Below are 18,406 nucleotides of genomic sequence, written 5' to 3'. Positions count from 1 at the left end.
GCATACTCAAAGTTACTAGCAATTAAATGAGCTTGTACCCTGAGAGAATACATAGAAAAATATAACGAAGAGAAGCACTGCATAAAAATAGCTAAACAAAAGTCATGGTAAGAAATAGAAGATAAATATCAGGAAGGTGGCAGAATGTTTTGGAAGGAAAAGTCTGGAAGGAATCAAGAGACAATAAGATAATACAAAACTGAAGGTGTCTTGGACACTTAAAGGATTTGAAAAATTGCTAAATGAAACAAGGAGTGATAAAACAGTAGCAGAACATAATCAAGAATTCAATGTGGAAAGCTTGAGTGAATGATATTTGATCAGAAATGCTCAAAAATCATGTTATAAAAGCTACTGTGGTTGCACTGCATAATCTACAACTCTTGGTGAGATCTAATTCCAGATCTATAGTACCCATCTGTAAAATGGTGAATAAAACTGAATGTGAGAATTGCAGAGGAATTTCATTACTGAGTAGTCCACATAAGATTTATACAAGTATATTTGAGAAGAGGCTAAGAAAAATTGTAGAAGGGAAACTGAAACCTGGAGAAGTACAAGCTGAATTTCAGGCCAACTAGTGGATATCAGGATCCGATTTTCACTTTTTGATAAATAGTTGAGAATTCATCATCATCAATTTCCTAAGAGATATACCATTGAGACTTATTCAGACTACTATGACAACACTACATGAATAAGGTTACATTATTAATAATCTCCTTTCAACAATTTTCCTCCAAATTAGTCGATTACTTGTCAGCACTTCACTATTGTCATATTTAATATTTTGTTCTTCTAAGTCACTTCCGACTGAATCAATACAACTAGATCTTGGTCTGCGTCAGGATCTTTTTCTTGCCATCTTCTAACTTTTCCTCTCCCATTCTGTTTAAAAGTTATGATACCACCTTAGATTAGTTATCATGCATCCAGGAATGCTAGCAATGTCAAGTTCCTTCCTAATGTCTTCATTTTTAATATCATTCTGCCATTGATGCCATCTGTTCACTTCCCTGATTTTTCTAAGAACTCTTATCTGTGGTCTCTAATCTTTCATCAAGTGCTTTATTTCTAACCCAACTCTGATTCATAACTTAAAATTGGTTTCAACAATGTGTTGCATATTGCTAGTTTAGTACTTTAGCTAATTTTTCACTCATTCCATATAAATTTATTCATCTGGCTTCCCACAATTCTAGCTTTGCTTATTCTGTTATCTATTTCCAGATTTAACCTGTCATCTTCGCTAAAAACTGTGCTTAAATAGCTGAAATGTTTTACTTGTTCTATACGCTCTCCATTCAGAATGAGGCTAAAGTTTTATATGTTACTGCACATTTTCATAGTTTGCATTTTTATTGCCGAATTTCAAGCCAAATTCATTACAGCTTTTATGCAATTTAGTTTGAGAAACCTGGCCACTTGCAGTGGATGTGTTTACGAGTATTGTTACTTCCATGGATACTGCTCAACTGACTGGCCATTATTACTCCTCTAATCGCATACGAACATGAGCAGCTGCTGGTTCATGCCCATATACACTTCAGCTCCAAACATATTATACTAATTTTTTTATCTTTCTTCATTCACTCAATTCACTTCATTCAATCACTGTGCCCCACAGAACAGTGATTGAATGAAGTGATTATAACCCTCAGGTCTTCAAGAAACATATAAACATATTCCTTTCTTCTTTTAATCACTTGCCTGCAAGTGGCACTATCGTGTCATAGGTTTTATGACCCCTCATAATATCTGATATATCTGAAATAAAATAGAGAGATAATGTATTTTATCACCTATGCACCACCTAAGCACTTGTAATACTAAGTAGCAAGCTTTGAATTATATCTGCAGTATCAATAATAAAAAAAAAATTATTGCATATTTCTGGTAAACAGGAGAATGTGTGATAAAACATTCCAAAACTCAGTGAAATATCTCAGCGTATGCAAGTGCAATATCCTCTGTTTTCACAAGTTAACAAGGTATCTTTGTTGAGAACAAACTGAAATATAAGCAGAAGATAGGATGAAGCAACACAAAGACAGAGAATAAAAATCTTCCTTCTTACATATTGTTGTAAGATCCAGAATATCTTCCATTCGAGGATAACAAAATTAAAAAGGATCTGCAGGCTGGATCAACTAATAGTGGAAAATTTACTGAAAATTTGCACTCTTACTTGAATTACTATTACATGAATAACTAATTTGATTTTAAGCAATAAATTCATTAGAACTCTTTAATGTCCATTAAAATTGATGGCTTACCATATGAATAATGTCCCTATGACCATGAGCTGCTGAAAGATGGAGAGATGTGTCATCTCCCATATTAGTAGAATTAATTCTTGATCCTCTGAGGATTAGCATTTCCACTATATTGGATCGTCCTTCCTTTGAAGCCCAATGAAGTGGACTAAACCCATGATCATCACTAAAACAGAGTTTCAACAAAAAACGACATGCTTTTCAAATTTACTATTAAATATAAACTTAATAGTGAATCAATATTAAAAATATTAAATTTACTATTAAATCTATTTTTAAAAAAATTTAAACTAACGGTTTTTGGATAAGTGATGGACTAACTAACTAATATCTGGAAATAAATCCAATCACTATAAATACCAAAATTCATCTGTACAAATCCATCAGTCAAGCCATATTTACATATGGTGCCCAGACATGGAACATCATTACTCAGTGAGCAGTTAATATCACCAACAGCTTGGGAATAGCACACCTTCTAACAATAATGGGATATACATGGCAAGATCTAAGTTTCAGTAAGGAAATACCATGAGTAGACATATTACTTACAATTATAATAATGGAATTAACTCACATAAAATATTCTTTATTAGTAGAATTTTCGCCTGAGTATTACAAGCATCATAAATACAAGTACAAAGGCTAATTAAACAATAATTGACATATTTACAAGGTACCACCTAAGTAGCTAATATAAAATAACTAAAAAAGGTCATTAAATTTCCTAAAGCTATTTAAAAAAAAAAAACACTGTGTGTGTGTGTGTGTGTGTGCGCGCGCATGTGTGTGTGTGTGTGTACGTGCACGTGTGCAATTACAAAAATTAGGAAAGATTGGCTGATTTATAGAGTACTATCTCCCATAAAGGAGATAAACCATCAGATCTGTTTAAGTTGGGGGAGTGAAGTAATGTTTTACATGTTTCTTTGTAAAGTAGTTCCATGAGGAACTGACTTTTGTCTTGTTCCAATGAACTCTATGTCTAGTGTGATAGCATGTTCTGCAAGTCCAGACTGTTCAGAACTAGAAGCACACAAGTCATATATTCAGTACCTTGAATCTGAACAGTCTGGACTTGCAGAGCACGCCATCAACACTAGACAGAGTTCATTGGAACAAAACAAAAGTCATTCACAAAAGTTGTTCCAAATGGAACAGCTTTACAAAGAAACATGTGAAATGTTACTTCACTCCCCCAACCGAAACAGATCCGATGGTCTACGTCTATCCCCTTTGTGTGAGATAGTACTCTATAAATCAGCCAATCTTTCCTAACTTTTGTAATTATATACACGGTGTCTTTTTCAATTGCGCCCCATACAAAATAATCCATGGGGTTAAGGTCTGGGGAGTTTGGAGGCCAAACATTTGGACTGGTGAAGTCGTAGAAATTTTCAGACAACCATTTTTGACTTTTCCCAGAGGTGTGGCAAGGGGTCGAATCCTGCTGCCATACATACGGCCTACCATTGCCTACCCTTGTTATCCAGGGCTTGACTACAGTTAGCAACTCCACGAACAAAGCCCGAATTCCAATGCCAGGGTTCTTCAACACCTGTTCCTGCAGATTTGCGAGGAATTCTGCTGTACGAACGCAATCAGATCGTCTGCTAGGGATCTTTCTTCTTGCTACATCCTCGTAGTCACCATTGCAAGTCTCTAGTTCATGCCTGATTGTTTTTACTGTATTCAGGGAGCATTGGGCAGCAGTCGTAATATCCTTATTTTGATGGCGGGCACGAATCATCATGATACAAGTTATTCTCTTCCATGATTCAGGTGGGTTCCAGCTATCCATCCTTTCTGACATCTTGTATATGAATGAAGAAGGGTCCAAACTTTTAAATGAAGAGAAGTGTGTGTTAATACATGTAACTTACGGAAAAATATAATTAATTATAAACATGTCAAATTTATCCCGAACACCCTGTATATTGTTTGTTTGTTTTAAAATAAGTTAAGGAAATTTAATGACCTTTTTTAGTTATCTTACATTAGCTACTTAGGTGGCGTCTTGTGAATATGTCAGTTATTGTTTAATTAGCCTTTGTACTTGTACTGATGATGCCTATAATACTCAGGCGAAAATTCTACTAATAAAGAATATTTTATGCGAGTTAATTCCGTTACTATAATTGTGAGTAACGCAAGATCACATTCCTAATAAAAACAATTCAAATAAAAGTCATCTGAGATGGCTGGGACACCAGCTTAAACATTCACCTAGGTTCAGTGTTCTTCCTCTATACAGAGTAATTAATAATACACAAAGGAGTCTTCTACTTCCCTTGTGTCCAACTAATGGACACAGGGGAAGTGGAAGACCAAGAAAACAGTTTTGGCAATACATAAGCAAACTTCATGAAGATGAAGCTCATGAACCATCTGACACTTATCATTTGGCACAAAATATAATAACTTGGCTCATTTCATCTATATAGACTATATACCTCTATGAGTTTTTGTTATATGAATATTTCTGTGTACTGTATATTTCCTTATTCATAAATGAATAAATTATGATTACTACTTCCTTTTGCAACTTCCAGGGATGGCCTCTTGTTCTGCCATATGAAAAATCTCCCCAATATCGATCCGATAATAACCTTTTAACAGCATCCATGTGTTAAGGATTAAGTGCTGGGATGACATCATGCTGGAGGTTTAATGGAATATTTACATCACTAGGAAAGGATTAAAAACTAATTTTAATTATCCAATATTTTATCTCAGTCACTAAGACATCTTCAGGGATTACAAATAACTCTTATCTCTCTCTCACTCACTCACACACACGGACAACACACACAGACACAATGATACACATGGATGACTTTAAAATCTTAACTAGTTGGTGCACCCTCTATGGGCATTTGTAGGTGGCATAGGATGTAAAATGGGACCTCTGAAAATTATTGTTTCCCAAATTTTGGGAAGTTTTATGCATCTGTATTTATTTAAATTTGGTCGATAATACATATATGAGGATCAGCTGAGGGAGTGTGTACTGCAGAGTTTGGTGGATAGAAGAAGGAGGGGTGATATGATCGAGACTTTTAAACTGAGAGGTGGGAGGTGGTTACAGGGTTGACACTAGGGAGTTCTTTCGCTTGGTTGAACAGCGGGAAGGAGTCATGACAAGGGACCATTCCTGGAAGTTACGAAAGGAAAGTGTGAGGAGTGGTTTCTTTGCATGGAGGGTGGTTGAACCATGGAATGCATTGCCTGATGGAGTGGTGAGAGAGAGAACGGTCAATGCATTTAAGTAGTGGCATGATAGACTTTGCGTTTCCTAGGAGGGACCTCCCTCAATGAGTCTTGATAGACTTGTGTTTCTTAGAAAGGACCTCCCACGATGAGTCTTTTGACTCCATGGAGGCCTGAATAATAATAATAATAATAATAATAATAATAAATAATAATAATACTCTGAACAGATTCATTCATTCTTCTCTGTTATTTCACTGTTTCCCTCAGCAATTACTCCTCGAGCATTCTACTCTGCACACACACCGAATCATCATATCTTCATACTACTCAGAACAGGTTCATTTTTCTCTCAATGGCAATCCCTGACTCTTCATGTTTCCAATTCCCCAAAACACTTTCCCTCATCTCTCTATTACTTGCCCCCACACTCTTTTGACTTTTTCTAATTTCCTCTCTTCCCTTGCTTCTCACTATTTTCTCTCCCTTGTTCTCCTTATATTAGCTGACCTCTGTAATCTCTTCATTCACCTTTCTTAACTCAGTCTTCATAACTTCTATCTCCTTTCTCAGCAGTTCTATTTCTCTCTCCACACATCCTGCTTTCCCCAGGCATTCATATGCACAATCTCAGTCATCAAACAAAACATCTCTCTCTGCCACACAGCCCAAAGTCAAATCCACAAACCCATCTTTTATATTCTCTTCATCTTCTAACATGCTATTGGTATCTGCAAACCAGCACTAACCCATTTCCAGAGCTATCTCTATTGCTACTGCTTAATCCTGAGATCAAAGCACTTATGTCATTCCTGTGCTCTCAACTGTCTACATTTCACACTCACACACACACACACACACACACACACACACACACACACACACACACACACACACACACACACATCCCTGTTCCTCACCTGCCACATTTTGAAACCAAAGGATGCATACATGCCACATGCATAGCATGCTATGAAATCTTCGACTATGCTACAAATAATGTAGTCTTTAAATAGAGACAGTGTTAGATATGGTGGCCATAATGATGGTTACAATCACAACTGGACACAATACAGGTACAATAATTTTGTAACAAAAAGAACAAATAAAAGCATCAATTTCGATACAACAAATTTAAAAAAACAAACATAACAAAATCCCCCCTACTACTAATACTTCCTTTTTTAAGTAATTTGTCCATATATATATATCACTGTAGTTTCTTACATCTAATCTGATAAGAGGCATCCACAGAATGGTCTGTCATAATGATAGTAATGAATGTATTTCTTGTGCTCTCTGAAAAAGATGTTAACAGATCTTCCTATCTGTCCACAATAGGCTAAGTTACAGGTAACAGTCACTTCATGATCTCCTGGATATAAACAGCCTTGCCATAAATACCATTACAACTTCTGCACAGTCCCGTGCTGCCCACAGAACTGCATGAGCCTGGGTCCATTAGTGGACCAACATTCACATGTTTGTCAGTAGAGAGAGAAAGTTGACTAACTGTATGGGTTAACATGCAGTGAGAGATAATTAGAACCGTGTGGCTGTACTAGCACTTCACAAGTGAAATGAGGCCACCTGTTATTTTCAACACACTAAAAATACTTGGGATCAGTAGGATTTTGTGTATCGAACTATTAACCAATATAACAATACAAAAGCTGTATCTGACCGTCAAAGAAAAAGTAAACTACAGTGCATTAGGACACAGCAGCTTCTAAAGCAGCTCCACGATAATCCTGTGAGAATGCAGAAAGTGATGTTGTGAGAGATGAACATTTCACAGAGAACAATGTCACATGTACTAACTGATGATCTGGGGGTGAGAGCCTATTGTCGTTCTATTGGATCTAACACCACAACTTATGCAGTAGACGGTGATAAAATCAAAGGCACTTCTCCAGAAGTATATAAACAACAGACACAGAGATATCCTCTTCACAGATGAGATTTATTTATATTTACAGTTATATTTATTTATTCATTGAAGAGTTGTTTAACAGCCAAACAATGTATGCAGCCACACAATATGTGTCATAGCACTCAGGATTCAGAAAGGTCATCACCCTGTGTCACTGATGGTCTGTTGTGTGTATGGGGGGGGGTGATATATCAGGGAGATATCTAAGTTGCATTTCTGCAAGAAAGGGGTCAAACCTCTGCCAAAGTGTATTAAGACACTGTGCTGGAATATGTAGTACAGCCCTAAACAACACCTTGTTTAACGGTAGGCAGTGGGACTTCCAATAGGACTAGGACATACAAGGTGAGGACCACACAATAGTGGTTGGAGGCAAATGTGCCCAACCACATATCACCATCTGATTGGCTGTTTGGAAGCCCCAATCTGAATCCATTGAACTTCAAACTGTGGCCCACAGCTAGAGAGAGTAGCCTGCAAGAAATGACACCCTAGCATTGCCAGCATGAAGTTGGATTTGGAGCTAGTAGTGGCAGTGTTTCTGTTAGATGTTATGCATGCCACCATCGATATGTGGCCTCACAGACTTTAGGCATGCATGAAGGCAAAAGGGGGACATTTTGAACATTGAATGCTACTATATGCAAATTATACATGTGGTTTGTATGTGCTAAAAGCAGTAAATGGTTTACTGATAGATTAATGGTTTATGTGCTGTTCAAGTTGTATTTATGGACAGACTAGATAATAAATGATAGAGTTTGGCCTTTGATGAATGAATGGGTTAGCTAGTGTGAACTGCAGTTTGAATATGTGTGGATATTATATTTATTTAATACTTCAACTTTCTTTTCAGATATATCCTGGATATAGGTAACAGGCCCAGTTATGTTTGTCTTGTATTTGGAGAGGAAAAAGATGAGAGGTGCAGGTGGTGTTTAACATGTAGTGGCCACTGGCTAAAAATATGGGCAAAGGTAAATGAGTTTTGGAGCAAGAACTGCATCATTTCATTCAATAAATGGCCCTGGCTCCATGATTAAGTGCTTTAAGAATACCATACTGTTAGACTGAATGATAGTGCAATAGTTTGCATATTTTCCAATGTGTGTTTTAGCTATATTATAAACAGAAAAGTCATTTTGAAAAATGTGACTAATGTGCCAAGAAAGGAGCATTGGCTGTTTAAGCAAATTAAAAATGAATCCAATGTATATGGGCCATGGGGCCAAATGGCAAACACGCCATCTACATAGCACTCAGACTGAAAGGTTTCATATAGCTTTGTTGAGCTTTCTAAAGGAATTAGCCAAGAGGAGTAGGGAATGAATCCATTGCAGTTCCACCTATTTGTTTATAAATTTTGCCTTTCCATGTAAAAAAAACTTGCATGTACTATAAATTTGAATACCAAATTCAAATATATCTGGGAGAAGCAGAACATTATAAAATCAAGGCTCTCTTTTAGCAGTATATTAGTTTTGATATTTCTTGTCTGTTTACTAATGATGAAGTCTCAATTTTCAAGGATGTGGTTTTTAATACAGACTTAAAATGGATAGAATGTTTTATAAAAGAGGGAAGTTATTATCTGTGTGTGGGGGGGGAGGAGTTTATAAATGGGAACTGTTTACAATATCACTATGGGAGGGGTATTAAATTCGCAAATTTTTGAGACCTCTTAAATTTGGGAGATTTAATAAGAGTTTCAGGATGTTAATAATTTCTTAGAACCAACATGTTACTTTTTGCTAGTATTTTAAAAACTTTTAAAATCAATATGCCACAAAGAAAAGTGGAAAAAGTAATAACAAAAAAAAAGGCTATTATTGCTAAAGTTGATATATGATAATGCTACTGTCATTATGAATCAAACAGAATATAACAAAAATAAAATACTGTAATATTCTTCACTCTCAAGTGAAAAAAAAAAACATTTTTAAATTATTTAACTTTAGAGCTGATTTTATTTATTTATTTTTTATTTATTTATTTTGTATGATGATTCAACAGCTGTGAGCCCCTTTTATGGGGGAGGTACAGTACTATCTCAATCGCTCTATTTTTATCCGGCTCGGGACCGTCATGACTGATGAATTAGAACTATGGCTGGAGGTATTTCTGACTGTAATTCATGTGTGTTCACAGGGCCAGTTTGCCTGTTCTGGGGAATGGAAAACCCCAGTTTCTTGGAGAAAAAAATCCCTACCTCCATATGAGACTGGGTAACTCAACTTTTGTTGAAAGAGACAAAATAAAGACAAGATAGGATTATACTTTTCCACGTCACGGATGGGAATCAAACCCGGGTCTTTCTAACCAAAGGGCTTCGTCTATACTGACTGAGCTACAGAGGCTCTAACTTGTTTTAGTTAAAGACCACATCTGGATTTCTGCACACTATTCTGGTCATCCCTTGTGTATGTAATATACATACAGGACTCCAAAATTCCACTCATCACAAGCGAGTTGTACGAAACCAGTGCTGAGTGGATTTTCAGCCTCATTCTAAATACATTCAAAATTTATTGCATAATTTACATTTTTTTTTTTTCATTTATAAACATCATTTCATTCATTGAGTTATCTGATTATATGCAGCTTCCAACGAACATAATGAAGTTTTATTTTCAACAATGAGAGAGTATCTTGTGTAAATTAATATAATAAGTAATTTCCTTCATAGACTATTTGTCCCTGACAAAAGTTAGTTTGAATGGAGATACTCTCAAAGATACTTCGTTGTTGATTTTGAAATATGAAGTAAATTCTTATCTATGATAGCAGGTAACACTATTTGTCTCAAGTCCTCTGTCAAAAACTAAAATGTACCCTCTCTCTACAGATTAATTTTGAAATAAATAGTCAAGCATTCTCAAACAATACTTTATTTTGCATAAACATGAAGCCTCGACCATTCGTTGATTATTATGGGGGATTTTAATTATGGTGATATCAATTGGAAGGAGGAAATATCACGTAGCAAAAAGGAAATGGAGGTCATACATCTTCTATGAGATAATTACTTGAAACAGCACATAACTGAAGGGACACGTGGTGTGAGTGTTGGACCTGGTTATTGGTTCAGAGGTTATATGCATAAGTAAGGTGTCCTCATTACCTCCAATTGGTGAAAGCGATCATGTGGTATTGACTTGGGAGGTTGCAAAATCTGTGGATTTTTCTGTTAAGAAGGGGTATATATGGAACTACAGGTTAGGCAATTATAACAAGCTTCGGAGTGAGCTTGCAGTCATCCCATGGCAGAACATATTGCAAGGGAAAGATGTTAGCAGTGCTTGGGATAAAATCAGCGGGTATCTGAGGAAAGCAATATCAGATTGCGTCCCCATGGTCAAACAAGGCAGGCATTAGATGGATGAGCAGTAGTATCAAGCTTGATCTGCAAAAAAATAAAATGTTATGGAGAATTTACAAGGAGAAAGGCGATCAGGACACCCATGAGCAGTACAAGGCTCAAGCTAGGAAGGTTACCAGCATAGTAAGAAAAGCTAAATCAGATTATGAGAAGACCTTAGCCAAAGAGATCAAGGGTAATTCCAAAGAGTTCTTCCGCTATGTGGCAAGTAAGAGGAAGAATGACTTCGGAAGGACAACTTTAGTGGGTGCTGATGGTATTGAGGTGACAAAATTAGATGTAATAGTCGAGTTACTAAGTGATCACTTTTCAAAAGTTTATCACCCAAGTGAGGATATCTCTATAACTGTAGCAATACCTAATGTGAGAATTGAAGCTAAAGAATCAGAGGTATTAAATATATTGCAAAATTTAAATGCAAACACTGCTGTAGGCTTAGATGGAATATCAGCTCGGGTGTTGCGTGAATGTGCAAATGAATTGTCAACCCCTCTTACATATTTAATTTAAGTTTGAACTCTGGTATGGTCCCTAGGGAGTGGAAGTTAGGCAAAGTGGTTCCTTTGCATAAGGGTGGCTCTAAAACTGCGGTATTTAATTACAGACCAATCACCATCTCAGGAGTAGTGGTAAAAGTATTGGAAAAGTTGGTTAAAGACAAAATTCAAGAATGGGTGGATCAGGATATGATACTCTATAGAGGCCAACATGGTTCTGTTAAAGGTAGATCCTGCCTTAGCAATCTATTAACTATTCATAATAGAATAACATCTGAGTTGGACAAAGGAACTGGCTACACAGTGGTACTTCTGGATTTTGCTAAGGCTTTTGAACAAAGAACACTGTTACGCAAATTGGTGATATGGATAGGAGAATGGCTCAGGGAAAGATACCATAAGGTGGTGTATGGAGGAGCCGAGTCCAGAATGAGGCAGGTGACCAGTGGTGTGCCTCAGGGCTCTGTGCTTGGGCCAATGTTGTTTAATTTGTATATAAATGATATAGAAAACGGCTTAAAGGGAGATATTCAGTTGTTTGCTGATGATGCAAAGTTGTGTAGTGCAATAAAAAATCAAGCTGATGTTGAAAGTTTGCAGGAGGATTTAAATAAGCTGGTAAAATGGGCAAAAGATAATGGATATCAGTTCAATGTGGAAAAGTGTAAAGTCATGCATTTTGGGATTAAAAGATTACCAGCTGTGTACTACATCGATGGAATGGTACTCCAAGAGATTGATGAGGCTAGTGACTTAGGGGTATTGGTAGATAGGGAGATGAAGTTCAGAGGACACACTGCTAAGGTGTCCAAGATTGCACATAGGATTACTTGGTTGTTGAGGAACACACTGACATCCAGAGATAACGAGGTTATTATTCGCTTTTATAAAGCATTGATACTTCCACATTTGGATTACTGTGCTCAGGTCTGATCACCTGGATTCCTTGGAGATGAGGAGGCTGTGGAGAGGGTTCAGAGAAGAGTGACCAAGTTGGTGAGTGATATAAAAAATGCTCCCTACATTGATAGATTGAGAGCTTGTGGATTGCAGAGATTGGTTGATAAGTGAAGAAGAGGGGATATGATAGAAACATTCAAATTACTGAAAGGTTTTTATAGGATTGATGCAGGGGAAATGTTTCAGCTGTGTGATAGTGATGGAAGAACAAGAGGTCATCTCTGGAAATTAAAGAAGAGTGTGGTTAACAAAGGTGTCAGAACAAGGTTTTTTGCCTGGAGGGTGGTGAATGAGTGGAATTCATTGCCTGACTTAGTTGGGAACTATTCGTCTGTAAATGAATTCAAGAAGAGATATGACAGATATTGTTTTGCTAGTTTGGGTCTCCCGCGATGAGTCTACTGACTCCATGGAGATACCCGTAATAATAATAAAAATAATAATAATAATAAATTCTTATAAAAATCAGATATATCATTAAACCAGAAAAAATTAATTTGAAAAGACTGATTTTCATTTGTTTTACTGCCAGCTGTAATTCTCCCAATGCCCTTTGTAATACTTAGGTTGGTATGCTGTTGTAACGTAGTTGTGATGTCAGCTTAGTTTCACAATTGAAAACATATGTAAGCTTAGTGAAATTATATACTTGAACATACATGATGAAAAGGCTTATTCTTCTTCCACTACGCGTAATTCCCACTTCCTCTGCAAGGTCCGCGTGTTACTTAGATGCGACTACTTGTTAGTACTATTCCCAACCGACCTGTCGCCTAGTCTGCCGCTGGTGTGGAGGGGATATATTTTTGGATAGGCGTATGTTCACTGGGCCGGTTTGCCTGCTTGCGAGATGAAAAACGCCATATAAACTGGTGGAAAAAACCCTACTGCCCGTGCCCAAGACCGGCTAACTTGGCTATGGCTGAGGAAGATCCTCAAATTCTTCACGTCTTCGACGGGAATCGAACCTGGGACACTCCTTCCCCATCGCGCGGACGATGAAAAGGCTTATTAATAGGGTTATATAAAAGACACAATTATATTGTATCATCATTTTACATTGTGGTTTAAGCCAATAAGAATACAATTTGATCAGCTAATCCCAAATTGCTAGCCCATTCTCATTTGTTCAGTATCCAGGTAGACACCTAATAGAGTGCACCACAAGAAGGTGAGGATTGAACATTATGTCAGAAGCCCTGGTTGGTTCTCTGCATTCCTTTAAAAATGTGCACAAATTCACATGGAGAGAAGAGGCAAAGAAAAAGAAAAGATATGACTATGTTACTGTTGACAGTGATGTTTTCTCACTGGTGCAGGACACTAGACTGTACAGAGGATTTGAAATTGGAAGTATTCACCATTTAGTCTTGAGCAGGATAAAATTGAATTTCATGCTTACAAAGAAGAACACGTAAGAAATTTTTAAAGGGAATAAAAGTTGAGCAGCTCTCAAATGTGAACTGTAGACTAAAATACACAAACATTATTCACGAAAAATATTCAAGAAATGAAGGAGTATGAGAACAGGAACAAACCTGTGAGATTTAGTGACAAGCCCTGACGAAAACATTGATTGATTCAGTCAGAGTTAAAGAAGCAGTGAAGGAAAAGAAGAAAGCATATTGAAAGTCTCTGGCAAATAAGTCAGCTTGTGCTCTTAAAGAACATATAGACAAATGTAAGAAAGCCAAACACCGTGTAAAACTAGCTAAACAAAAGTCATGGGAAGACTTTGGTAAGAACATAGAAAATAAATATCAGGAAGGTAGCAAAATATTCTGGAGGCTGTTGAAAAAGCTCAGAAATGCAGGAAAGAGTGCTGTAAAAGGAATTAGAGATGATAAAGGTGATATTAAAAAAAAAAAAAAAAAGATTTGCTAAATGAAACAAATGACAACAGAGTGGTAAAAAAACACTGAACAGGCATGCAATCAGAATACATATCCACACTTTGATATGTATTCATAAAGTAAAAGCTATCGAAAGCCTGAAATGTGGAAAGGCAGTGGGGATAGATGATATTAACCAGAAATGTTTGAGTATGGAGATATAAAAATCTTGAAGTGGCTGCAATGCAAGATTTTTATTCATCCCTCTGTCCAGGTGATTGGAGTAGAGCTCTCATAATACCCATATATAAAAAGGGAAATAAAAACTTAATAGAATTACAGAGGTATTTCCCTACTGAGTGTTCCTGGTAAGATTTATGCAAGCATACTTGAGAAAAGGTTGAGAAGGAATGTGAAAGGGAAACTTAGTGAAGAACAAACTGGATTCAGGCCAAACAGAGGCTGTCAGGATCAGATTTTCGACAAATGAGAAATCATAGGAATACAACGAAGATCTGTATTTAAGTTTTGCAGACCTGCAAAAGGCATATGACATGGTACCAAGAGAAAAGCTATTCAAAACTCTACAGTTATATGATGTCACTGGGGCATTATATCAAGCAATACTTAGCTTTATTTGAGTTGTATAACAGCAGTTAGAATTGAAGGAAGTACAGGAATATGGTTTAATGTTAATTCTGGTGTCAAACAAGGATGTACATTATCTATATGGATTACATTATGAAGGAAAGCAGTATTAAGCCTGATATCAAAATTGGAGATGTTAATCTCAGCTCTTTATGCAGATGATGTTATACTTTTAAATAATTCCAGTCTGCAAGATTTGTGACTAAACTGAATAACAGTTGTAATAAATTTGGTATGAAAATCAGCAATTGTACAAGACAAAGACGATGAAAATAGGCAGAAACATTGAAAATATCAACTCCATCGTGAATGGAAAACCTATAGAATGAGAAAAACATTTCAGTAACTTATGCATAATTTTTAGTGAAGATGGTAAATTAAACATGGAAATAGACAACAGAATCAACAATGCTGGTATCATAGGAAGTCAAATGAATAAATTTATATGTAATAAGAGAGAAATTAGTCAAAACACTAAATTAGCTGTATACAAGACAGTGTTCAAAGTAATTTTAACTTATGGATCTAATAGCTGGGTTAGAAATAAAACACTTGACCAAATACTAGAGACCACAGACATGAGAGTCTGAGAAAGATTAGGGGCGTGAACAGATGGCATCAATGGCAATATCATATTAAAAACAAGGATCTTTGAGATTGTTAGCATGGTGGGTATGAGGCAATATTAAGAGAATGTGCTCTGAGTTTAGCAGACAAGAGGTGAAGAAGTGATATGATTGAGACAAACAAGTTGGTGAAAGGACCTATCAGATAAATATAGTGATGCCTGTGGGAAGAATAGGCAGCGGGAGAACAAGGTGACCTTCAAAAACTGTTAAGGGCTATGCAAGTAAGGAAATGAAAAAATATTTTATTTTTATGTAAAGTGGTGAGAGAGTATAATGCATTAACAGAGCGAGTTGAAAATGCTCCAATAATGATTGTTTGTAACATTATGTAACATAAGGGGCATAATACAAGTGAGAATTTAGCTTCCACACAAGTCTCTAAGGAGGCCCAGAAATTACAGCAATACATTTCTAAATGGAATGTAATAACTCTGGATTGACTGGATAGAATTTAATGAAATCTAGTAATTATTATTATTATTTTCCTGACCTCCACAAAGTCACAAGACTCATCATGGGAGGTTCAACACCAGTCAGCACAAAGTCTATCATACCACTCCTTAATATCATCCACAATCGAAATATCAGATTAAAACAAGAGTGCCCCTTAACAAATTCATGCTGGCCTGTATAAATAATATTACCCTCATTCTGCTCAATGTACACAAATTCTTATCAATTTCTCCAAAATATTAACAACTACAGAAGAAATACAAATAGGCCTATAGTTTGATACTTCCATTCTACTGCCATCCTTATGCAATATACTAATAATAATAGTACTATTTTACCCTTCTTCCACTTCCAAGAAGCTGCACCGTTGATAGACTTTCATTTAAACAGCCAAGTTAATGGCACTGAGTATTGCACATTCCCTTAAAACACATGGTGAAATTCCATCTAGTCCCCCCTGCTTCGTTGATATTTAGCATACTCCATATTCAGAATACATCCCTTTCATTCACTTCTAACATTTTGCCACTCATTACCCTTGTAGGAATGAGGCCTGTGGCACCAGAAATAAACACTCCAATAAAGTGATCATTAAACAGTTCAACTATGTCATCTGCCTTATGATGTCCAATAAACTTTGTCCAGTCAGCTCACCTTTCATTTCCATCCATCAGGGTAATTTTATTAAGATATTTGCAAGCAAAAGGATTCAAAATTACAGTTAAATGATTGGTAGTAGTGGAGACGGAGAGTTGTACAGTGGGTGTCCTCCCACGATGAGTCTTCGGATTCCTTGGAGGTGTCACGAATAATAATAATAATTCCACTCTGGCTGTATGGATCTGTATTAAAATTTGTGGAACTACCCCTATGGAGTCACAAGACTCATGAATAATGTTACTTACAAGAATGGTCTTGAGCAAATCAACTGCTGTCAATTTCCTCGTTATTAGTCTGCCCAAAATGTATCAAACATTAGCTTTTATTATATATACACACGCACGTGCATATATTGGATATTCATATATTGGCGGTTCATATCCTTTAGCAAAAAAGTATGACAGAAGAATTAGGTTAACGTATCCACGCTGTAGTTATTCTTAAAATTAAAATATTTACTTACGTTTCAATTCGTCAAAATATTGTTTAGCAATATTTTCACAATAAAGTTCACAAAAAAAAAAAAAAAAAAGACGAAGTAATATTTTTGAAAATCAATACCTGATTAAAGCGCATTTTGTGCTTTGCCCAGATGAAAACAGGAAGCAGAGTAGTACTTTAAAATATATATATATATATATATATAGATATTAAAATTTCAAGCAGGGCACTTTGGTGTGTATGTAATTTTGTTAGCCTAATATAATGCTAATACAATACAGCTTACCCTTGATTCATATCATGTTCGGTATCATCAAGCCATACTCGCACATTAAAGGCGTTGCCTTCCCGACACCAGTGGAAAATATCTTCCATAGATGCAGATTAATTAGTTTTAAAAGGATACAATGTTAAATTCCTGAATTTCACTTTTAAAAAATTGTCACCGAGTTGTATTTATGTTACTAAAACAGCGTTTTTTGCTTAATAATAACCACAACCCCCTAAATGCAATCCGAAAACGTCAGCCTGAACACCACGGTGATACAACTGCTCTCACCCACATGTCTTCCTTGTATGGAATGTGGAGGTTGTTTTTCCATAAACAGTTTGTATACAGATGTAACCATATAACAATAACAGTAGATTATTTAAGAATATTAAAAGTAATGTAGTCAGAACAAATAATTTTATTAGAGAAGAATAAAACACCTAAATATAAACTAGTTTATGGATAACTTTTTTTAATAGGATAAATAGCTATTTCTCTACAATTAGTGAAGGTTTTTTTTTTTAATTAAACGATAATAACAACATCGTTATAATTCTGGATATCATGTCTGTGATTATCCTTTCAGTAGTAATCGAATAAAATGTATTACATGAGAGACTCTATTACATCGAATATTATTTACATAAATATCAGTGAAATAAAAATGCATAGCAATGTCTATGTAAAACAAATATGATGTATCATTTTGAAGTTTCATTTTCGCAACAAGATTTAGGTTAAACAACTTTTCAAAAAAGGCCGAAAAAAAATTCGCACAGCCCCCAGTGAGGATCGAACTCACGACCCCTGGTTTACAAGACCAGTGCTCTAACCACTGAGCTATGGAGGCTTACGTAAAATAGCTCGGCCGTTGTCTATTTCATTTATAATACCCTCTCTTCTTCATTCAATGTAATGTTAAAGGACGTGTATTGTTTTAATTCTTATAATTTACAAATGACAAAAATAAAATTGGATCACTAATGAATATTCTCGTAAGCCTCAAAAGGTAGACTCAAAATTTTCTTTAAATTTGGATAAATGAGCCTTAAATATTTGTAAACAATAAATTTCTTCAAGTATATTCTGGATTTTATAGATACTTTACAGTTCGGATTATTTAATAGTGTTAATTCCTTATCCAATAAGCAAGTATTAACAAGGAAAAAAATTTACTTTATTATCTTTGTTTTGCAATATGAAATTAATTTACTGTA

The 18,406-nt window shown here is 35.8% G+C and overlaps 1 protein-coding gene and 1 non-coding gene across 2 annotated transcripts in view; both read right to left on the bottom strand.

Moving 5' to 3' along the window:
* Positions 1-17,474, bottom strand: part of Ilk (integrin linked kinase) — a 165,384-nt gene extending 147,910 nt beyond the window's left edge. The window contains exons 1-2 of the mRNA XM_090406216.1: positions 17,205-17,474; positions 2,277-2,442 (exon numbers count right to left, since the gene is read on the bottom strand). Coding sequence (XP_090262342.1) covers positions 2,277-2,442; positions 17,205-17,293 — 255 coding nt within the window. The 5' untranslated portion in view covers positions 17,294-17,474. The remainder of the gene's footprint in view (positions 1-2,276; positions 2,443-17,204) is intronic.
* Positions 17,475-17,966: 492 nt separating this feature from the next.
* Positions 17,967-18,039, bottom strand: TRNAT-UGU (transfer RNA threonine (anticodon UGU)). Its single transcript has one exon. It is a non-coding gene; the product is annotated as a tRNA-Thr (tRNA).
* Positions 18,040-18,406: the final 367 nt, after the last annotated feature.

Source organism: Typopeltis vanoorti, chromosome 16 (genome assembly GCF_054136105.1).
Source record: "Typopeltis vanoorti isolate ZY-2024b chromosome 16, IOZ_Tvanoo_1.0, whole genome shotgun sequence".
NCBI classification, from domain to species: domain Eukaryota; kingdom Metazoa; phylum Arthropoda; class Arachnida; order Uropygi; family Thelyphonidae; genus Typopeltis; species Typopeltis vanoorti.
Note: the sequence above shows the minus strand (reverse complement) of the source record. Positions and strands in the feature narration are given on the sequence as shown.